At 34.6% G+C, this 24,851-nt stretch overlaps 1 protein-coding gene and 1 long non-coding RNA gene across 2 annotated transcripts in view; one reads left to right on the top strand and one right to left on the bottom strand.

Moving 5' to 3' along the window:
• The window catches only part of PCLO (piccolo presynaptic cytomatrix protein), a 392,120-nt gene that overhangs the window by 145,123 nt on the left and 222,146 nt on the right, over positions 1–24,851 (bottom strand). The window contains exons 7-8 of the mRNA XM_024991035.2: positions 10,397–12,584; positions 4,628–4,764 (exon numbers count right to left, since the gene is read on the bottom strand). Coding sequence (XP_024846803.1) covers positions 4,628–4,764; positions 10,397–12,584 — 2,325 coding nt within the window. The remainder of the gene's footprint in view (positions 1–4,627; positions 4,765–10,396; positions 12,585–24,851) is intronic.
• Positions 2,229–23,489, top strand: LOC132345078 (uncharacterized). The gene is made up of 3 exons (XR_009494205.1): positions 2,229–2,604; positions 18,044–18,401; positions 23,395–23,489. It is a non-coding gene; the product is annotated as an uncharacterized lncRNA (long non-coding RNA).

The raw sequence follows: 24,851 nt of genomic DNA, 5'->3' as shown, positions 1-24,851 counted from the left end.
AATCCAAGTCTATGCCCCAACCACTAATGCCAAAGTAGCTCAAGTCAAATGGTTCTATGAAGACCTATAAGAACTTCTAGAACTAACACCCAAAAAAGATGTTCTTTTCATCATAGGGGATTGGAATGCAAAAGCAGAAAGTTGAGAGATACCTGGAGTAACAGGCAAGTTTGGCCTTGGAGTACAGAATGAAGCAGGGCAAAGGCTAACAGTTTTGCCAAGAGAATACACTGGTCATAGTAAACACCCTCTTCCAACAACACAAGAGACGACTCTACATGTGGAAATCACCAGATGGTCAATACCGAAATCAGACTGATTATATTCTTTGCAGCCAAAGATGGAGAAGTTCTATACAGTCAGCAAAAATAAGACCTGGAGCTGATTGTGGCTCAGATCATGAGCTGCTTATTGAAAAATTCAGACTGAAATTGAAGAAACTAGGGAAAGCCATTAGACCATTTAGGTATGACCTAAATCAAATCCCTTATGATCATACAGTGGAGGTGACAAAGAGATTCAAAGGATTAGATCTGGTAGACAGAGTGCCTGAAGAACTATGGATGGAGGTTCATAACACAGTACAGGAGGCGGTGACCAAATGCATCCCCAAGAAAAAGAAATGCAAGAAGGCAAAGAGGTTGTCTGAAGAGGCCTTATAGCTGAGAAATGAGAAGTGAAAGGCAAAGGAGAAAGGGAAAGATGTACCCACCTTACAAGTATTTCAAAAGAAATTATGTTCATGAACTGGCCCTTTATATTTATGAAACAGCAACTCTTGTGTTAACATATCTTTTATTTATACAGACATTCATTCTTTCCCTTATTTAAATACCTTGTATGCTAGATGTAGCAGAGTATCAAGCCCTGTGTTAGGCACAGAATAGATACCATGGTGGATGGTGTAGGGAGAGCTTGCTCTCCAAAAGTTCACAGCCCCAATGCATGGACTGCTCCTGTAGCACAAAGTAGGAACATCTGTGGGGAGATGGTGGTAGTAATGTCAGAGAAAACTTTTTGCAAGATGAGGCATGCGCATGGAGCCCTGAGTGATGAACAGCGTTAAATCAAAAGAAAAGAGGAGGAAGAATGTTCAGGAAGAGGAAACAAGACATTCAAAAGCCCAGAATAAAGAAAGACTGACTCTTTGAAAGGAGCCCGAGGTACCTCAGTATAGCAGTCGCATGGGAAGTGCACAAGGCTCGGGCATTAGTGCAGAATGAACGCATTGTGTCCTAGTAGAGAAATTTTGACCTTTGCAATGATGCTGTGAATGGTATTAGTTCTATTTATTGATGAAGTGACTGAGGAAAAAAAGAAAGAGGTCAGGTGATCTCTTCAATTCACAAAGCAGAGTTGAATTCCTACTGAATAGTGTGGAGGTTAAACATACAAAAGGAAACACACAGAGATTTGCTTTATGCAGATTTGGCTTTATAATTCAAATGACTTTAGGTCTAAAGTCAGACATAGTCTGCTATCTCTCTAACCTATGTTTTACGTTAAATAATTTTTAAAGCAGATACATTAGTGTTTATATGTTTTACCTAACATATAAGCAAAAAAAAAAAAAAAACAAAAACAACTATGCAATACTCAAAACTGAAAAATATGTAGAATTATAAACTAATAGAACAAACATCTATATAACCACCACACAAAGAAAGGGAGCATTCATAATTTCTTTTGAAATATTTATAAACAGAGAAGAACCCTTTTTCTGGGCAGCATACAAGTGATATTTCTGTCAATGGGGAATTATCCAAAGACAATGATGTCAGAAACCTTGCTCTTGGGGAGAGGAACAGGGCAATTAATTGACATCAGTCCTATCCTCTGGCCTTGTCCCTATTTTTATCTGGCAGAAGCAACACTTACCCTAAATAAATGACTAAAACAAGAATGATACTTTGTTATTCTTTCTATAACAAAACATAATTTTGATAGGAAGAGAGTATTTGAAGATAAATATTAAGACAAAAAAGCATGAACTTCATTAAATGTAATCAAAACATGTCATCTCCTATGTAGCTTTCACATAGAGAAATTTATAAAGAAAAATAAATTACTGACAGAAAAGTCAATATATTCACTACTTGTTTGAGAGAGGTGGAAAATTACAATCTGGAAAGGGGAAAATTACAATGTGAAAAATTACAATCCCCTTTGTAGATTTCAAAGGGAAGAAAACACTCCCTTTCTTTGTGTGGTGGCTATATGGCTGTATGTTTTATGATTAATTTATAATTCTACATGTCTTTAAGTTTTGAGTATTACATAGTTTTTTGTTTATATGTTAAAAGGGCTTCCCTGATAGCTTAGCTGGTAAAGAATGTGCCTGCAATCAATTCCTGGTTTGGGACGATCCCCTGTAGAAGGGATAGGCTACCCGTTCCAATATTCTTGGGTTTCCCTTGTGGCTTTCTGGTAAAGAATCTGCCTGCAATGCGGGAGACCAGGGTTTGATTCCTGGGTTGGAAAGATCCCCTGGAGAAGGGAAAGGGGTGTACCCACTCCAGTATTCTGGCCTGCAGAATTCCATGGAATGTATAGTCCATTGGGTCACAAAGAGTTGGACACGACTGAGCAACTTGCACTTCACAGGTTAGATAACAAAATATAAATGTGAAAATAACTTTTAGCAATGAGATACACATTATTAAATTTACAAGGAGTCTTACATTTTCTATGTTATTAAACAAAGAAAAATTCATTAAACCATTCTCAAATATAGCCTGTTTAATTTTGGTATTATATTGCTCTATACTTATAAATTCAAATATAATGTGTTACGTCTTCAGATCCTGTAGAATATAAGTTGGATAAATTAGGTGGACAAGACTACTCTGGATACCCAGAAGTGTTGGGAAATAACTGTATGAAAGTTATTATGTTTTTAGCTCCTCAGTTTTTATATTTCATCCTATCAGGCTTCCTTGAAAGGATCTGTATTTTCATTATGTTGATCTTGGTTTGTGGGAAATACTAAACTTCAGAGAAACAAACAAGATGAGTAAGGCACAACAAATAAGTCATTACAGAGAGATTCCTATAATAAAAAATAATTCAAGGAAGTTATTTTCAGTTGACAAATTGACTATTTTTGTAATTGTAAATAAGAGATAAACTAAAAGTTTTAAACACATTCAGAATGATTCTAATTTTAAAATTTTCTAATTTCCTAGCTAGATCTATTCTAGATCTAGAATATTTACAATAAACAGAGGATAACAGATTTCTATAAAGTATGAGAATGTCTAGAAGAGCACAATAAAATTGAGAAAATATTTTATCAGTTAGAAATTTGTGTAAAAAAACTGAAATTGCTTAGGAAAAAATCAAATCTATGACCATAGATCCTATCTTTTAGATAGCACTTTTACATGCAAAAATCTTGTTTTCTTTTATCCCTTAACATGACAAATACTGAATTATATTATAGTAAATTCATATGGTTCTTTTTTGTTCAAATATAGTTGTCAGCTTATCAATTAATCATTAATCAGAGAGGATGATAAAAGAATTAATGTACATGATATAAGTAACTATCTCTTTTGTGAGTATCTTAATGATCATAATGAATACAAATACCTGCAAATACCTGATCCATTAAGGCAACTGATTTAAGGTCAGTGACCTACCAGAGGAATCTCCCTCAGGTTATCCAACTGTTAATCTCTCTAGTATCTATCAAGGTTCAATTTAAAACATCATCTCTTTTGTTCTAAAGTGAATAAGATCATGGGTTATGGTATTATATTTATGTAATAGTTAATAGTATCCCTGAATGACTGATTTTGACTCCTTAATATAGTAAGTTCTTTCCATCCAATCGGACTTCCCTGGTGGCTCAGACGGTTAAGTGTCTGTCTACAATGCGGGAGACCTGGGTTTGATCCCTGGGTTGGGAAGATCCCCTGGAGAAGGAAATGGCAATCCACTCCAGTACTATTGCCTGGAAAATCCCATGGACAGAGGAACCTGGTAGGCTACTGTCCATGGGGTTGCAAAGAGTCGGACACGACTGAGCGACTTCACTTTCATTAATAGTATCCCTTAGTTTTTTTTTAATCTATAGATATTAACTAATAAAATCTACTTTATGAAAGTTGTTCTGAATATAAAATCCAATAATGAACGTAAAAGACTTCCATATAACACTTCCATATAACATCAGTTCCCTTATTCCCAGGTGAAGCCTTCTCTGTTCCCAGCTGCTTGGTTTGGTCATTCTTATTTGCTATTTCTTGACAGCTGGGCATATTCTAATGGAAAGCCCTGAAATTACCCAAGTCTATTTTACCCTATATTCTTTAAGCTCTTCAGGAGTTTCATGCATTTTCTTTGCATGGCAGTGTTGGGTATGCTATATGGCTTAATTGTCTGTTAGAGGCAAAAAATCACTTAAATTGCCTGGTAAGAAGCATCACAGCTATGCTTCAATGTCAATCAGTCATGGCTGATGAAGTAAGGCAATTACCACCTTAATATACTGAAAAAAAAAAGTCATTTGTGAGCTTGATTGATCAAAGTCCTGTGTATTTTGGGATAACTGAGACCATTCTATGGTGAAATGAGTCTTTTTTTTTTGAGAAATCTAAAAGACATTGCTCAATATAGCACTTACTTGCTCTTGGTGTTGACTGAGTGGTCTAGAGTGGACCAATCTTTCTGGCAGTTTTCGATCTAGACCATGTCCATTGTCCAAACGAGACTCCCTGGGTTTGTCAAACCAATCTGTTTCTTCACGACGGAGGTGATAGGCTTTGGAGACCAAGGAAATATCAAACATTGCAACTCCAACTAATACAGATGACAGAGGGCAGTAGATGATCTGCAGTACCAGCATGCTTTGGGGCTTATTAACCATTCATGCATTTCAAACACAATTCCCAGTGGGATCAGAAATATCATTTCCTGCATTATGTTAAAAATTCTGTATGAGGGAATAACCTAGAAAAAAAACCATGTGCTACCTGTCAACTTTTCAGAGCAAAGTAAGACAAAATTAACATTTAAATCAGGTGAAAAAATAAATTTAGATAGTGATTGAATAAATAAATGAACAAATGAATATTTCTCAAAAGTTGTTCTATTCAACTTCATTCCATCAGTCCACCTCCTCACTTCTCCCCACTATATATCACCAAAATCTAAGGAAAATACATTTCTTCGATACAAAAGATTCAATTATTTTTCCACTATCATATTAACCCAGTACCAATATGTGGCTGCTAGATTTGGACATCAATTGAGCATCTTTTGAAAGCATGACACATCTATGACATTCATAACTAGATGAAAATATTTATTTTTAGGAGGATCCTAGGTATCAGTGCTAGGAACATGTGTGCCATAATCATCTGGTAGCCTAATTTTTAAAATATACCTACTAGAATTTTTCATTAAAAATCAAACAATTATTTTTTGTGGGATCATACATCTAGGAATTAAAAGAGTTGGTAGGCTGCTTTCTGTACTTACAATGTGACAAAGCTTAACATCTTAAAATACTTTTTTGAAAATATAATTATATTTGAGTATATAACTACTATTTAAATTTTTTCAACCCATTAAATTCTTAGTACTTTCAAAGACATTTTAAAGTTCTTATCTAGTGATCCCAAATCATTATTTACCTATTATATAGAATTTGCCTTCATAGAAAGTTTTATGTATTGTAAAAGGATCCCTAATTAATAGTCTCTGGAAGTACACTGTTACTTCCTAAATGGCAGATGGAGCACCTCTTCTCAAGTATTATCCTGAAAGATCTGTTGATGATGCTATCAGTCTACATCTTCTTGAAACTCTGGTTTCGATAATGCCATACTATTGAGTATTCCTCTCAACCTCATTACAGTTCTCTTTCTGTCTGCATCACTGACTTCTCTTCCTCTACTTTCACTTTTTCCCAAGCAGTATCCATTAGTTCTTTACTGGCAGGGCTGGCAAAACCACAGCATATACAGCATTACTCACCTCTACACCTCCTGTGATCTTGGTCATTGCCACTGATTAACCACAGAACTTTCTCTCAATAAACATAGAATGATAGACAATGTGTCATAATTTAGTCAGTCTTAGATTTGAGGCAATACAATGATACATCCCTGGTTTGTGGTTGTATATGTACTTGTCTGATCTCCCCTATTAAGACTCTAAGCTGCTTGAAGGTAAGCCTCATGTCTTCTGTTTTTTTGTTCTCCCTTAATACTAAAACCAATGCCTTGCAAATGCCACAAATATTAATAAAGTATTTGGGAAATGAGTGGCACATAGGAAAATTAGTCATCAACTAAAGAAAGTTAAATATCCTAATTATTATAAGTACATTTTAAAATAAATACTTGTCGAATGAACCTCATTAACAGTTACACACTTTTCTCACAGTCTATTTGGTATTTACTATGGTTTTTCAAGTTTTCCCTTGACACCAAGGGACTAAATTTATGAAAGATATATTCAATATAATTTTGATAAGTAAACAAAACAAATCCATTATTTAATCATTAGTCTCTAAAACTTATTAGATGGTCACCAAAACACAAATATTTTATATTATTTTTATATATTTCAATAACATTTCTCATAAAAATAGTCTATACTGATTTTAATAAATGACTACCTTGGATACTGTACCTGATATCACTTGAATATATACTTTGCTAATTGCACTTAAAATAAAAAATCTTCTAAAATGTTTCCTTGGCTGTGTCTATACAAATAAGGCAGAATTTCAACTTGATATACATTTTGTCAATTTATTTCCAATACTGATGACATACTTTGTCTGTTTATAATAATTCTATATGTAACTAAGTTAGGATAGCTACCATGCTTCGCATAGGAATTTATCAATCAAGAGAAACTAGATTAAGTAAGTCTTCTCTTAAATCGAATTCCATATTCACCATTTATGGAAAGTTGGTGTGTGCTAGGTTGCTTCAGTTGTGTCTGAATCTTTGCAACCCTATGGATTGTAGCCTGCTAGGCTACTCTGTCCATGGGATTCTCCAGGTAAGAATACTGGAGTGCGGTTCCATGCCCCTCTCCAGGGGATTTTGCCATCCCAGGGATTGAACCCAAGTCTCTTCCATCTCCTGAATGGACAGATAAGTTCTTAACCACTAGGGTCACCTGGGAAGCCCAATAGCAAGTTGGACATAAATGCTAAATGTTTGTAATTGCAATTGTTGGATCTGCCACGGTAGATCCAAACTTTAAAAATGAAATTTTACAATAATAACAGCATTTTCCAAATTAAATAAGTCACTGCAGATTAGCATCCCCTTGTTTTAGGTTACTGATATTTTCTTCTCTTAAATGTAAAATGCAAGTAAGCTGTTTTGGGGTCCAATTCTATTCTGTATAAAATATTCCTTGGAATTTTTTTTAAGACTGTATGTACTGATGCATTTTTTTTAAACATGAGTATATTTTAAAAGAATGTTTTCAACAAATTATTTGTGGTTGCAGAAATATAATGATTGTTTCTAGTTTAGTTTTTCTCCAATCTACTCTAGTCTCCCTGTTCTGTTCTTAACCAGGAATGAATATTAAATTGTACAGTTTAGGCTGATGGTCATAACTATTAAGCAACATAAATTGTGCCTACCTCAAGTCACATTCTGCTTTAAAAGCTGTAATAAATATAGATTAATTAAAAAGAAAAAAAATTATATCTACCTAGATTTTACCTCAGATGAGGTATTTCAAAATTACCTGGAGTCATATAGAATACATCTGAAATATATATTATTGTCTATAACCAAGAGTTTGATTGAATTCAGAGAAAGCACACAATAAATCTGAATAAATCTGAAATCAGTTAAATTTGCTTTGTTTACATGATACTAAGTAGCCTGCTGGAATGTTATATATTTCAAGGTTGTTTTAGTATCACTCCAACATAGATATAGTATATATGTGGCAAACTTTTATTTAAAAAAATCTCTAATAATTCATGAGTTTATAATGTTGTAAGTTATGTGATTGGGAAAAATATTTTTTACTTTTTTATTAATTACTCATGGATCCCAAGATTTAAAAAAAAAAAAAGAGCAGAGCACTGTTCACCAAGAAAAAGTAATACGTTTATGAGATACAAACACAAAGAAAATACAGAACATTTAAAAACACATCACTACAATTCACACAGATAATATTACATATATAATTCAGTTTGTTATAGTTTTCTTTGTATAATTATGTACCAACATGATTTTTTTTATGACTACATTTCTTATCTGCTTAATTGAAAAATAACATTTTAACTCAATTTAACTTCATGTAAGTTTCATTTTGTTTCCTTCTCTGGTGTCCTCTTTACACATTTCTTAATTTTGGGTGCTGCACGATGTCTCATCCAAATTAGTTTAAACAATTTGCTGGAGATTAACATGCTTTTTTAAATCTGATCTTTCCAATACTTAACAAATGTTTTTGATAAGTATTTTTTGATGTGTTTTGATATTTTATCAAAGCAAGTTTCTCATAGTCTTTGATGACTATGAGTACATATCATCCAAACATATAAATGAGAAAAATGTGGTTATTTTTACATGGTTGTATGTAAATAACTGTCATACTTCAGAATATCTAGAAACATTTGTATGTCTGGCACCATGATGGCAGAATCTATGATTGAATAAATGAATTTGTCAAATTCTCTCCAGATAAATGTACATCATGCATACAAAGCTTTTGGTGTTTAGTTTTATGATTGATCTGTTAGTTTTTATTCTATTTTGCTATTTTACAGATAGTATTATTGATGAGCCTTTTTTTCTTCTGTAGAAGTCATTATATATCTATATATTTATATACATATATAACGTGTGTTAAATGTGGACTGTGAAAAACACAAGAGTTTCCATATAACTCTTACTTAACTATGATGGTTGATTTAAACAACTGGCTAAAGTAAAAAAAATAGTGTTTTATTTAATTGGCTAATTATCAATAAAAATGGTCAATTCAACAGCTCATAGAGAAAAAAACAAATCAGAAAGTAACTGGTCTATTGGAATTTCACTAGGAAAAGCAGTCTCTTCTCCTTCAGATCCAGTGGTTACTTTTGTCCTGATCTAACCTACACTTAAACTTCTAATATCACACTGGTATCGAGATACAGAAGAAAGAAAATCCTTTTTGTGAAAATATATTTTCCTGCAAGCCCCCAGGGAAAATGTTAGATTTAAAAGAAGAGATGTTAGCTTAGAGCTTTTCCATCCCCAAAGTCATGAAGTAATACATTTTTACTGGATGAGAAATATTTTATTTTTAGGAGTCAAGCCACACTTATATTCAAATGTAAACCATGGAGGGAGAAGAAAAAAAAAAGAACCAAGAGTAATAAGTCCTCTTGGCATGGGCAAAATGTCACATTTCTGTAGCTCTTCAATCTTGTCCTCTAATTTAGACTTGGTCAGGTCATTTTCTAAAATCCTTTTGGTTCTATATGATTTAATAAAAAATCACCATAAAGTTTTTAGTTAAATATGTACTTGCCATATATCACTTGTTCTATATGAAAAACTAGTAAAACAATTTAGTGCAAAAAATATGAAATAATGCAAAAAGGAAACCCATGGAAAAGGCTAACTGAACATACAAGGAAAGCTTCAGCTCAAATACCTAAATTCACAAAAGCAATGTACAAAGTTCAAATTTTAAGATCTAAACAGTGCTTCATACATATTGACCAGCATATGGATAATACTGTTGTTTACTGTCAATATCATATTAGGTACTAAGGTTTTAGTATGTAATACAAAATGTACAATGTACAATGCTCGTCAACTATGGCATTCACAATGAGAGAGAAATTAAAATACAAGCCTTTTATTTAGTAGATTATAAAACTGCATTATGCTAACATTAGGGACTCACCTGAACGTTCTCAAGAAAACATTCTCTGAATTAACAAACACTGATCTCACAAATGATAAATAATTTTCTACTACAAAGTCTAGTGGAATAGTCAATGGCTCAAAACCTTAGTCATTTCACAAACTGAAAGAAACTAATAACTTTAAAAATAACTTTTGAAAACAAAAGAAACATACAACAAAAAACTTTCCAACTATAGATTTAAAGGATGACCATATTTTATTGACACAATTATTTGATAATGGTTTTGGAAAAGTAGACACCACAAAAATCAAACAATCAAGAAACAACGATAAAAGGATAAATTAAAAAGAAATAAAGAGCATGCTATAAAATCTATACACAAGATAGAATTTCCATTTACAAGAAATAAAACTGAAGTAAACATGCAAAAGACACACCAAGAAAAATAGAATACATTCTTGGAGAAGGAAAATCAAACATGCAGAAAAATAAGAGTTTGAGTTTTGAGAGTAGCAAGGTAGTTTGAGGCCCAATTTACCTTCACTGTCTGACATGGCATGTTGGAAGTCATCCATGATGAATGCTATGTCACGGTCATAGCCTCGAGTCCGTGATTCTTCTCTCATGTGTTGTTGAACTTCAGGCAAAGAGTGACTGGATCCGAACTGGTCCCTGGTGTCTGCAGATATTGGTGGCAGGGGTCCAGCAGCAGCCCTGGCCATTCCCATTGGCTGTCCAACAGGACTGAGTGGACTTTCCTCTTCAGAATTCTGGGCCACAATTGGTATTCTTCCTCTACTCTGGCTAATAGGCAAACTAGTAGGCTTAGTTCTCCCAGAAGGTGATGCATGACTAAAGGAAACATCTAGAGCTTCAGCCTCTTGAGCTTTCAGTCTTAGAGAAGAGCTAGAAGAATCTCTTTTAATGGATAAATCTAGCCCATAGACAGAGGAAGGTCTGGAAGAAGGTCTTGACCTGCTGCCACTGCTGTATGGCTTATCTGCTTCATCCTGCAGAGCTGACCGGATGGTATTTCCTAAGGTGCCCAGTCCTGTGCCAAGAGATGATCCCATAAATTTTTGTTGGTCTGTAATATTTTTTCTGAGGCCAAAAGTAATATCATCTTGAAGAAGCCTTGCCCTGGAAGAAATGCCACCAATAGATGAAGTGCTTGAAGTCATATAGCTCGAATAATCAGGTTCAAGGTCTCTACTTTCTTGAATAGGTGAGAATTTTGACATTTTAGGGTCAATTAGTGATTTCTTATGCTTTGACTGCTTTTGATAAAGTATGGCAGCTGGTAGTTGTTTTGCTGCTTGTTTTTCAAGTGTGAGTCTACTAATGCTGTACTTCTCAGATTTTGGAAAATGTCTGTAACTAGTATCAGCATGGTAATAATGGGAAAGACCAGCAAGGTGATCTAAGCTCTCTGCTCCTCTACGGAATTCTTGTTTAATCTGTTGTTTCAGAAGCTTTAACTCATAAGGATCCTCCATTGGGTCCTCCTCTGCTTTCACGTAGCTATGCAATCTGGATGAAGTCTGCAGAGGTGCTAGGAAATCTGTCACTTCTTGAGACCTACGTGTCTCAGTGGTTCGGAGGAGACGGTCTGTTTTTGACAGATCTTTTTCATGAAGGCTAAACGCAGTGCTTAGAGCTGCTGTTCCTTTGGTAATCTCACCAATGTCATCAATTAAGACATAATTTCGCGAAGTATGATGGTCAATATCTGCATAGAAAGAATCTGCAGATATGCTTGATATTGGACTGCTTGCCATGCTACTTCTTTCCTCCAATCCTATTCTCAAATCTAAGCTGTTGTACTTACTACCGAGATGGGAAACAGCGTATGTACTATCAGTAGAAACAGGTGCTATCATCAGGGGTTGGTTGCGAATCACCTCATAGTTTGAAGTTATCTTGGGCTCCAAATATAATGCAGTTTGCCGTGGCTTTTGTTGTATCACCATCATCTGTGATGGTAACTGATAAGAAGGTTGTGGGGTTGGTGTAGGTTGAGCTTGAGGTGTGAAAGACATTGTTGCCACAGCTTGGAAGGTTGGCTGAGTCTGATAAGGTGAAACTTCCTGATGGTACAGAGTCTGTTGCTGAAAGTGGGATTGTTGGGTGTATGGGGTAGGTGCTTGAGTAGGAAGAGCAGGGGAAGAGTATTGGTACTGGGTATAAGGACTCGTAGGAGGGACTAGCTGAGATTCTGTTTGGGTTTGTGGTGGAATAAACTGGTTGAATTCAGTTTGGGGAGCAGTTCTTGGTCGCTCAATGGCATGCTGACTTTCAATTCGGGTTGGTCTGGCGCTGCTGACCTCACTGTCGGACATGTAATCACGATCCTCAGCTACTCCCTGGAGATAGGCTCTCTCTCTCTTTTCTCTCTCCTTTAATAAGGCCTCTTTCCTCCTGTTAATCCCCATTTCTAGGTACCGTAACTTAGCATCAATCTCCTTTTCTTCCTCATCAAGTTCTGCTTGTTTCTTCCTAAGCTTGGCAGATTCCCTCTCCACAAGATCAAGCTCTCTGTCTATATCCTGGAGAATCTTGGCTCGGGCCATCGTATTGGTTCTGCAGATCCTTCTCCTGGAGACTGTGCCCATTGTGCTAAAGGCTGACTGAGTTCCTGTGGAGGTCTCTTCAGGTGGTGGGTTTGGAAGAGTTCTCTTCACTTTTTTCTGAGTGCCAGAGGTTGTTGCGGTTTGAGAACCTTTTGCCTAAAATTAAGTAAATAAAATACAATACTTTACTATCAAGGAAAAAAGTTAAAGGTCAAAAAATAATTTACATTTAAATAAAGATGATTTCATATATGTTTTAGCTTTGAGCACATAATAAAATTGTACCTATAATTGCAAGTATCAGTCACAAACAGTTAACTGAGAAATAATTTTCCCCTTCTTAGTAAATTGTTACATATTACAACTTACCTAACATTAGAAATGAGTTTTGAAATCAGGCACAAAGTGCATTGCTAGGCAGGCTTATATTTTAGTTAGACTCTTGGAAGAACTCTAAAAATTAATTTTTCATCATATTTACTATACATATTGTTACTTACTGAAGGTATGCCCAGAGTACTTGTGTTAACTATCTAAAATTTAAGTTATACTAGTTGAAGATACTCATTGTCAAGAGAATTGTTTGCTTCTGTCTCACCATTCCTCTTTCACCCCCTGAAGTGTCTGTCAGTCCTAAACCAATCACGAAATGTTTTGAAATGAAATCCTCTCATTCTCCACTATCTTTTTTCCCTCCCGTAAGAGTTACCTGAACTAATTTCCTATTTATTCTTTCAATATTTTTGTAACAATGTGAATCAATTTTTTTTCAATGTTGCTATTCTTTGGTGATTTTAGCTTCTTATGAATATGCTTTAGGAACTACCACAGGAAGCAAAAGGAAGTGACCACAAACAGTACAAAAATTCATTGAGGGTTTTCTGGGTGGCTCAGTGGTAAAGAATGTGCCTGCCAACGAAGGAGACACGGGTTCAATCCCTGGTCTGGGAAGGCCCCACATGCCACAGAGCAACTAAGCCCATGCACTACAACCACTGAGCCTGTGTTCTGAACCCGGGACCGCAACTACTGAGCCCTTGTGCCTTAGAGCCCGTGCTCCACAATAAGAGAAACTGCCTAAAGGAGAAGAGTGCACACTACAACTAGAGAAAAGCCTGAGCAGCAACAAAGATCCAGCATAGCCAATAAATAAATAAATAAAATTATTTAAATAAACACGCTGAAATCTTTAAAAAATATCAGAGAAAGCATATAGGTAAACTGTCAGATGTTTTCCACTTTATTTGGTTAATTTGTCATAACTTGCATTCTAAGAATCACTGGTCTTGAGAATCATTTAATTTCAGAATATCGGAAGACATGAGATCATTTTGACTATGATTAAAATAAACTGATACACTCAAAGCTACCCAAGCATTTAGTAGCATATTCCCCCAACTAGATCTCAGGTTTTCGGCCTTCTAGTTGCATATTCTTTACAAAATTCTTCTTTTTTTGCTTTTTTGTACTAATAATCCAAAGACATTAATTCTTCCCTTTCACCCAATCACCAAGTATTAAAAACCAAAAAAATATATATTCATTCAAGACCTGTACTTCCACTGTCTTTTTACTATTTCCAAATTTATTTCCCTAGGTGTTTTAAAATCTGTTCTCTGTTGTCATTTTTTTTTCTTCTCCACTTACCTACCCTCATTGTTTACCAGAAATAATATTCATAAGCAATACCATAAAGGTCAATTAAGGTTTAAACGTATTTCTGAAATTTAAAATATTGAATGAAATTCACAATTACTAAACATCATAAGCCTTTCAAGTATGGTTTTTGAAACTGTAGCTTGTTTCTCACAGAGACCTTGAGGAATATGGGCAATGGAACCTCAAAAGCAGCTGTTTGGTGTATTATTTATTCTCTCTCATCCTTATTTCTTTTAATTTTACTTACTACAATCAAGTCATAGAGCTGTTATTAACAGTCAATGAGACCTCTGTGCAAAATGTTTGGTACATACTGTAGTTGTTTTTTAGTTGCTAAGTCATAGCCAACTCTTTAGCGACCCCCAGGGACTGTAGCCCACCAGGCTCCCCTGTCCATGGAATTTTTTCTGCAAAAAAACTGGAGTGTATTACCATTTCCTACTCCAGGGGATCATCCCAACCTAGGGATTGAGTGCTTTGGCAGGCAGATTCCTTACCACTGAGCCACATGCAATTCTGGACTTACTATAAGGCATCCATTACATATCATTTCCTTGCAAAATCCTCTCATTTCTACAGAAAATTATGGATGTTTGATAAATTCACATTCTAAATGTTTAAAAAACTGTTTCTTTGCAAAAAAATGAGTGTGCTGACCATAATAGTAAATAAATGAATAATTATTTAATAATTTCCCCTAATACTAACATATATATGTTTTCTATTTTTTAAAAAAGTTTTTTCACAATAACCTTTTTGGTTCTTTGAATATCATGGAGTTCAATAGGAGACTGAAATTAATGACCATTTCTTTTCCTTGAGTTGCATTTAGTAGATTTGGTATCTGGATAAGAATTTTCAAGTTTAAACTGTTCATCTGTACTACATAATTGTGGTTGTGAAATGGTTTGAAAAAGAAAGTTTCACTGTGTTACTCTGAAACTGTAATAGCATAGCATTTCAAAGTAAGGATTTCCCACCAAAGGAGGTTAAAAATACCCACTAACTAATGTAATACAAAAAGTGGATCCTGGCAGAGAGAAAGCACACAGAACAGAGAAGGTAACAATGCAATGGAACGAATAGAGAGAATGAAAGAAATTTCTGAGGTGAACACACACACTTTGAAAAATAATTTTTAAAATTACTGAAGGTACCCATTAAATGGGCGCATATATATATATATATACACACACACACACACACACATTAAATGAAAGAATAAATAAATAAAAAGATAAAACAAGAACCTGTTCAATTACTTTTAAACTCTGAATCAAGAAATGAATTTCCCTGAATTCACTGTGTGGGATGAGAGTATATATGAAATCACCAGAAAGATAAAAGTATGAGGAACTGCAAAAAAGACAACTATGTTAAGAGTAATGGTTATAATGAACTAAACTAGAAACTGATATTAGTTCTTACTGTTGATTGCTCATACGTGTATATGCTACTGCTACTGCTAAGTCACTTCAGTTGTGTCCGACTCTGTGTGACCCCACAGACGGCAGCCCACCAGGCTCCCCCATCCCTGGGATTCTCCAGGCAAGAACACTGGAGTGGGTTGCCCTTTCCTTCTCCAATGCATGAAAGTGAAAAGTGAAAGGGAAGTCACTCAGTTGTGTCCAACTCTTCGCGACCCCATGGACTGCAGCCTACCAGGCTCCTCCGTCCATGGGATTTTCCAGGCAAGAGTACTGGAGTGGGGTGCCATTGCCTTCTCCAATACGTGTATATAATTTATCTGAATTTATGTTTAACAGTTTATAGTTCTCACTTGACAGAGTGAGCTTAGTCAAGCTCAGTCTTTGGTTGTTTTCAAAATATAATCCTAGGTTAAAGAAACATTCCAGGTATTAGGGATTTCTAATTTTCCTTCAGGGTTGCAAACATTTAATGATACATGACTTCTGTTTATCAATATTTTGTGGCCTAGGGACGTGAGTCATAGAAACAAGTGACAAAGTTGGTTGGTAGTAGCTAGACATTGGGTTGGCCAAAAAGTTCGTTTGAATTTTTCACACCAAACAAGCTTTTTGGCCAATCCAATACTTAATGAGCTAGCTCAGCTAAGCACTCAGTCCCCACAAGACAAAATAGCTTTGCTGTTCTGTACTACTTGATAACAAAGCTGAGACTTGTCAAGATTTTAGCTACATTCCTCCCAAATGACAGGAAATGTAATGTGATTGTAAGCTTAGTCTCTCAGGCTAGACTCAGTTTCAATCCTGGCCCTGCCGTTACCAGCTGTGAGAACTTTAGCAAGTTGCTTAAACTCCCTGGCACTCAGTTTTCCTATATGTTGAGGAGATTATTGTTACATTATCAGTTTGTCTAAGGAGTAAATCGGGCTTCCCTGGTAGCTCAGATGGTAAAGAATCCATCTGCAATGTGGGAGACCTGGGTTTGATCCCTGGGTTGGGAAGATCCTCAGGAGAAGAGAACAGCTACCCACTCCAGTATTCTGGCTTGGAGAATTCCGTGGACAGAGGAGCCTGGCAGGCTACAGCGTGTGGGGTCACAAAGAGTCAGACATGACAGAGTGACTTTCACTAAATCATTTAAAACAAGTAAAGGGCCTAAATTAGTTATTATTCCAGAGAACAGAGAGAAATAAAATAGAGAATTTAAAGTGATGTCTTGCCAACTTATAATTTAAAAAGAACAGCCTTTCTAGATAATAACTTCTAAAATGACTAATTCTAATCAATATAATGTAAAATAAGAGTGCATGCTCAGGGTGTCCAACTCTTTGTGACCCCATGGCCTGTAGCCCGCCATCCTTCTCTGTTCATGGAATTTTTCAGGCAGGAATACGGGCGCGGGTTGCCATTTCCTATTCCAGTGGATCTTCCTAACCCAGGGATCAAACCTATGTCTCTTGCTTCTCCTGCACTGGCAGGTGGATTCTTTACCACTAGGCCACCTGGGAAGCCCAGAATAAGAGTAGAGAACTCTAAAGTAGAGAACTGAAACAATGTAATTGCTTAGAAAAAAGAGAACCATCAAAGCAAGTTCATCATGATTAAGGATGATGCAGTTGGAGGTCATGATTAGAGACAATAATAACAATCTAGAAAAATCTTGGTGTTTAATAAGATTTTCTTGCCTTGATGACTAGCCTGGTCAAAGTTTTCAAACAGATCTGGTGCCCTTAATCTGAAAAATAATTGTACTAAAAACAAATATTTAAAAATACTTGTGCAAATAATAGACCAAGGGAAAGGAAAGGAAGTCCTAAGAATAGAATGGAGGTTTAAAAAGACTTGAAGAAAAATTAATTTCAATCGCAATAGTGATAGGAAGCAAACAAACTCCAGCATAAGTTTGCTGTCTGAAGATATTTTAAACAACACTTCTTGGAGGAGCCCACTGATACCATGCATCTTATATGATAGATGAAATGCACTTCAGCCTGGTGATGCTTTAGTTTCTGTGAGGTGGAAATACATACAGAAGGTGGTTGAATGCAAACAGAAAGAGGAAAAATGGAGAAGCAAAAAACAAATATATATATATATATTTATATTTATTTTTATATATACACACAAATGAAAGTTAAAGTCACTCAGCTGTGTCCAACTCTTTGCGATCTCATGGACTATAGCCTGCCAGGCTCTACTGTCCATGGAATTCTCCAGGCAAGAATACTGGAGTGGGTAGCCATTCCCTTCTCCAGGGGATCTTCCCAACCCAGGGATCAATCCCATGTCTTCTACATTGTAGGCAAATTCTTTACCATCTGAGCCACCAGGGAAGCCCACACACCAGTGTGTATATATATATATATAGAGAGAGAGAGAGAGAGAGAATATAATTCATAGGTGATACATAATATAAATGCTATATATAATATGTATTTTATATGTGTGTGTATATATATATAATATATAAAACCTTGAAATTTTATCTATATTAAGGTCTCCACTCATCCATTTCCTTTTTTCTTACAGGTGGAAAAGGGAACCCTGCTTATTACATACTGTTTAAATTAACTCTAATATGTTAACTACCAGGAAAACCATCAAACTCTAAATGTGCAATCACGGTTGATGACTTGGAATGCAGTGTACGGGGTGGCACGCATCATAGAGAAAATTGTAACAGCCCAATTTAATTTCCTCCAATCATAATGTGGCAGTCCACATGGATAACATAGACACAGGAGATACAATCTCACAGGACTTCAGCAAAGCATTTTACATTATCTTTTGACACAGTTGCCAACTTTTGGATGTAACAATAAAAATAGTCAGGCAATTTGTTAGGGATCTGCATGCAGACTATGACTACTCATGGCCCAGCATCAATGTAAGTAATTAATCTTTCTTAACCTTGGCACTACTGACATTTCTTTCTAGATGATTCTATGTTGGGAGTGGGAGGACTGTTTTGTGAACTGTAGAATGTTTAGTGGCAATTCTGGCCTCTATCCACTCAGCACATCCTATTCTAGTCCTGTCAATCAAAAATGCCACTATACAATGTCAGGTATCTCTAGGGGAAGACAGAGGCAAAACAGTCACTGGTTGAAAAATCATAGATGTCACAGGACATACAAGATGGTATCTTCAGAACGAGATCCCTAATCTATTGTTATTTAGCTTATAGAGAATGCTGGTATTTGTACGTTTTAGTGTCTTTGTCTGAATGGAAAAAGCAGAAACTTGGATGACAACTTGAAAAAGAGAGCTCCTTGGATAAAAGGTGAAAGAAAAAGAGATATTCTAGGCTATGATAACAATCTAAGCAAATTAATAAGGAGAGGAACATATTAGATTTTGCCTTGTATCAATTATGATTCTAAAATCAATCTCTTTATTAGATAGGATGATTCGCACCTTTTGGATTAACATGAATAAATACTCAGAAGATATTCAACCAAGATTTAAAAAACACAGTTTGATTAGAGAACATGGAGAAAAAAAATAGATGCTTACAACTATTAATGAGAATGTCTCTTTCAGTGCAGAAGATTAATTTTTCTAGCTTAACCCCGTAAAAATCTTGGGAAATTTTCCACTGGTGCAATAACTAAGGAAAAATCAGAGGATACGGAATTCCTAGTCTGAATGAAAAATTATGTAAATGCTACAACTTTGTTAAAAGTTGCTTGCTATTCTGAGTTCAAAAGAAGATCAATGGTGTAATTAAAAAGGGATTACAAACTTTAGAGGAAACAACAGTTATCTAGTTTGAGAAACTAATTACCCGAATCACTAAGGGAAATCAACTGGATAACTAACCTCAACTTTAAAATTGAGAAATATTTTCCATCTTAAAAATAATTTAAGAAAACAAGAATCAAAACAGTAACAACAAAAACCAGAAACACATATCTGATAGCTGAGTGCAAAAAACTAAGTGCATGTTTACTCTTTACTGTACTGACTGAGATTATGAGTAAGACTGTCCTTCAACTGTGCAGTATAATATACAGAACTGGAGGACAGAAATTGCTCTCAGAATCATTTGTCTCGCCTTATTGGAATTCTCACTCATGGCCTGTATTTACTTGATTACGAGAGAAGTCTTTGTCTTTGGAAGAAGAATACTACTTATACATATTATAAGTTCTCTGATATTTTTACTTCTGCTCTGTACCTGGTCGTTCCTTCTCATTAGGGTATAAATATCTTTCTATAAATGTCTATGCCTTTTAAGTATTAGGAAGGTAGATGAAATGTCTAGGATATTTGTCCCTTCAAACAAGATAGCTCTTATAAGGAGAGTTTCACTCTCTGAAATGTCAATGAAAGCATTAAGTCACCGTTAAGGGGGTCTCTCTACCCCACTATCTATAGTTTCCAGTTTGGAGACAAAATAGCAGTTGAATATAAAATATTCAGCATTCTATCCAATGCATTGTATCATTAATAATGTATTCCCCAAATAGACTCATTTTTAACATTCCACCCCGACCCCTACATAGAGCTAAAATAGATTCTAAATGTTGAGTGCCAGGGCTCAGTTATTTCTACTGCTTTGAAACTCCAGTACTCTGGCCACCTCATGCAAAGAGTTGACTCATTGGAAAAGATTCTGATGCTGGGAGGGATTGGGGGCAGGAGGAGAAGGGGACGACAGAGGATGAGATGGCTGGATGGCATCACTGACTTGATGGACGTGAGTCTCAGTGAACTCCGGGAGTTGGTGATGGACAGGGAGGCCTGGTGTGCTGCGATTCATGGGGTCACAAAGAGTCGGACACAACTAAGTGACTGAACTGAACTGAACCGAAGATATACAAGGAAAATTAAAAATAACATGGAGTGACCTGTGAAAAATGAAATTCTAAATGATACCATTCTGGAAAAATACTTTGAACACTGATAAAACATCTAAAATCCACTAGTCATTGCAATATGGCACAATGCCTGGCACATACAAACAAAGCCATCAAATTTCTTCAACTAAAGTAGTATGGAACAATTTAATAACTATTTCTATGAATCAAATGCTAAATGAGCAGTATCATCATTGCTATGAAAATATCACTGAATGATTGAAAAAAATATAGACACCTTTAAAAATAAGCAGTCTTGACTCTATGGCCATGGGAGAGAATTTACCATTTGTGAATATACTTGAAATTGTTTTTTAAAAGTACTTCTTCCTTAATTGTTGTGATATTCTAGTAGCATCAAAAAAGCAAGAAACTAAATCACAAGAACTTAGCAGTCAGAAAATAAAAACAAAGTAAATGAACATATTTAAAAGTCACACACACAAGTTGTTTCTTAAAGTCCAGTAGTAGAGACAAAAATGTTCTCCAATTAATACTGTGAAAGTGGCACTCAGTATATCATGAGGCATCTTCTGCTTTGCCTTAATGCATCTCTTGTCCCAATTTGTCTTGTTTTCTTGCTGAAAGTCATTGCTCTTGGGCTGGGCAGCCAAGCAGAAAACTAGTTTCTACCTCACTGGACAGAAGCATTAGAGATGTCAGTCTGGGCAACACATATTGTTTCTATTTTCTGGAATGTCCCAAACAGATTAATTTCTTTTCTCCTAAAATCTGTATAAGGTATTCTATACAGTTTTTAAGGTGATCAGTTTTTAGACATATGTACATGCAAGTATTTCTCCCTCCCCACTTTTACCCTCTATACCTCCCATTTACCTATCTTTGTCATTTCTAGATTTTACGTTTTCATTGGAAAAACACACTGCTGTGTGCTACAGATATATTTCTAAGCTAGTTTTTTGCTTCATCCAAAATTGTATTTTCTTGATCACTTTCCTAGGAGAAAAGAAAATGCTTAAAGGTACTAATGACCTCCTTCTTTTTTTTCCTTTTAATCTCTCAACATCCAGTCATTACTAGGCTTAAAATCTCTCTTCTTATAGTTACTACTTCAAAAATTTATTGGGGCAGCAAAACATATTTTGCCTATATGTTCTTAGCTAAGCAGAAAGAAGGTGTGGTAACCAGTGAGCATAAAGAGAAACAAAGAAGTAATTTAACAGCATTTGTTTAACCTAAAGGTTATGAAAACATGATAGCATAAGAATTAAAATCTGATCAAATCACTGGAAAATAAACACGGGTAACTCCTATTTTCTCATTTCTATACCATTTAACTTCTGTATGTGCTGCTGGACTAGTATATGGAATGCTAAGAAAAACTATCTAACATTGATTCCTTCTTCAAGGGCAAAATCATTTACAGTTCTAATATGCTATCAGGAGATAATGACTACATCCCTTTACCAGAAAATGTGTTAATAGTTTATGCGAGCAATCTGAAGTAGAATAATCAAGTTAATACAAATTTCCAAGAATTAACATGGAAACTTATCCTAAAACATATTAATAAATATATATTAAAAAGTAAGACACATGTCTTCCTCCCTCCATTCAGCATGCTAAATATTATAATATTGTCTGCCCATGACTTATTTCATTTTGAGAACAAATTGCTGATCCACAAAGAGGGACTGGAGTGATTCCAACACTTCTATAAACTACCTCCTCATTTGAATCTCTCATTGGCAACCTCTCATCATAACAAAATTAACTGTATTTCAAATGCTTTAAAATGTAAATCTCTAATTATACTACATTCTGTACATGGAGTATTAAAATGAAGATTGATTACTATTATATGTTTTCCAGAGCTTCGGATCACTAGCAATTTGAGGAATGATTCAATAACTACTTATCTAAAGCCACGAGGAATATAATGATCCTTTTAACAGTGGCACAGTCTTTACTAAATTATACTGAGATAATAAAGATATTTTATGTTTAGACTCTTGAAATACCTAACCACAAAATCACAGAAATCACTATTATTGCTTTTTATTCCTCTCTCATTGATTGATTATCCTTGGCCTAGCAAACCTTGGAACATGATATTAAAACAGTTCAGAGTTGCTTTTATCTAAACATACTCGCAGTAAATAAAAACAGATCTCCTTCATAAAGCTATGTCACATAAATAGCTTCCTTCAAATTAAATTAAATTAACAAAATTTCCTTGGAAAGTAGGACCATGGTCCTTCTGTACAAACTGGAGAAGTGTTTGGTTCTTTAGAAAATGCTATTAAGAACTAACTGATAAAGGATGGCAATTGAATTAAGTAAGTATCAAGAAACATACAGTCATCTAAGATGATAAATCTCATGGATGGACTTTCATAAATACAATATTTTTATTAAATGTTATAATTTTAAGAGGTTAACTTTTCAATTCTATAAATTAAGTTATATGAGAATAGAGGCATACTTTGATGGCGATTAGATGATTTTCCAAATGGATTATTAAGAAAACCCGGGGTTACTGATGTGCATTTGAGTATTTACAGGCATCAGCTCATGCCATAAATGGGAGAACTGGGTGAAAGCAAATAAACTTTTTCTAAACTCAATATTATTTTATTAGAAATATTTCTATCATTTTAATTCCTGTTTCACACTGAATGAATTAATGCACATTTATTTATGTCAAAAGGAAAATTAATGTTGTGATGTGGGTCTTTTATGAATTATCATGAAACTCTCTACAATTAGTACTAGTAAGTACTTTAAATCTTGATTTTAGTTCGACTTTCTAAAAAGTAAATTAATGACTAATCCTTTAAAAGTAGCCTCTATGCCTGGAGACTGAGCCATGTGATTAGTGCTGAGTTTTATAAAAAAAAAACAGTGGGTACTTGCCTTGTCCCTCTCATGTCAAAATACACCACTTACTAGATTAGAAATTAAAATTCAGTCCAACTTATTAAGAGTGACTTAGTCTATATTTTTTTCTGTCACTTGAGGAAAGAGGAGGAGAATGATGAGTATACTCTCTTTTAGCTTCAACTCTTCTCCCGTGACTGACTGCTTACTCCCTCACAAGGGTTATTTACTGTTCTTTATGAAGGTAAGCTTTTATTTGCCATCTCATAACATTTTTTCAACCAAAAAAATAGAGACAGCAGTTCTGTAAGTTAGCTCTAGGGTTTCTTTCATTGTGTTCAACTATCACTTTTCTTGACTGCCTTAATTTGAATCTCCAGCAATGTTCTTAAGGAGAAAATAAAATACATAAAAATTCCTTTTATTGTTTATAGCTTTAAATTAAGCTACCTCAGTTAACTAAACAGTTCTTTTAAGTTTCAATTCACCTCACTCTGCTTGTTCTGGTGCTTTGCTTTCTTAATTCAAATTCTATGCACCATTCAAGACAGAGGATCAAAAAGAAAACCCTGTTAAATGGAAGAAAATGCATTTGCTACAAATGAAATTAATGTTGGGTGGATATGGGCAGGTTCAAAGAATATTTACCTAACTTCAGATTTATCATTTTTAAAATACGTAATAAAATAAATGTAAAATCTACAGAAATAAATGGTTTGCATTTGTGCCAGGCAACTGCATGTGAAAATATTTTATTAGTTATACAAGGGTATAAAAATATTAACTAGTTTATGCATATATGTATATGTATGTAGGCATATATTTCTACTATGAACATGTATTTTATGTTGAATATAATGCTAAGAAAAAGTCAAGCAACTATTACAATACATTTTGATGTCACTATCTACATTATACCTCAAAACTTTTCCAAATTTTTATATTATACTTTAGTTGCTTGTTTTTTATTTCAGCAACAGCACATGTGGCAGATTAAAGCATCCTAAATAAGTAGTAATTTTAAAAAACATAAACAAATATACAAAAGTGCATACCTGTTCACTGGGAGGGGATATATTTTTGAGAATATGCATGTAGCTTTATGTAGTCAGTTATCAACAGCACAATTATTCAAAATAAGTAGTCTACTGAATCAAGAATATTATGATAAAATACTTAGGAAGCTAATTAAATGATGCTCTGTGTTCTTAAACTGGGTCAGTAATAATCAATGCTCTATTAATTCAGACCTTCCCTGTATTAAACCAATATATCCTAATATTTAGGGCTAATTTTCATCCAAGGTCTTTTACTGAACATTAAGAACATATATATGTATCTTATAATTATGCTTATTTACATATTTTGAAATGTAGATGTTAAGAAACTATAACACAAATAATACAATTTTTTCACCCTTCAGTCTGAAAACATTTGTTTTGAAGTTAATCCTAATATATTAATCATGGTGAAATAGCGAAGGTTAACTACTAAACACCAAATTGATGAGATCAATTTAAAAAATTTCTGGTTTTCACAGACATTTGTCTACATATATGAAGTCATTTTGATTTTTACCAAACCCTAATAGTTAATTACTGTAAAGTATTATCTTAGTTATTTTTTGAAAAATA

This window comes from Bos taurus, chromosome 4, assembly GCF_002263795.3.
Source record: "Bos taurus isolate L1 Dominette 01449 registration number 42190680 breed Hereford chromosome 4, ARS-UCD2.0, whole genome shotgun sequence".
Classification (NCBI taxonomy): domain Eukaryota; kingdom Metazoa; phylum Chordata; class Mammalia; order Artiodactyla; family Bovidae; genus Bos; species Bos taurus.
Note: the sequence above shows the minus strand (reverse complement) of the source record. Positions and strands in the feature narration are given on the sequence as shown.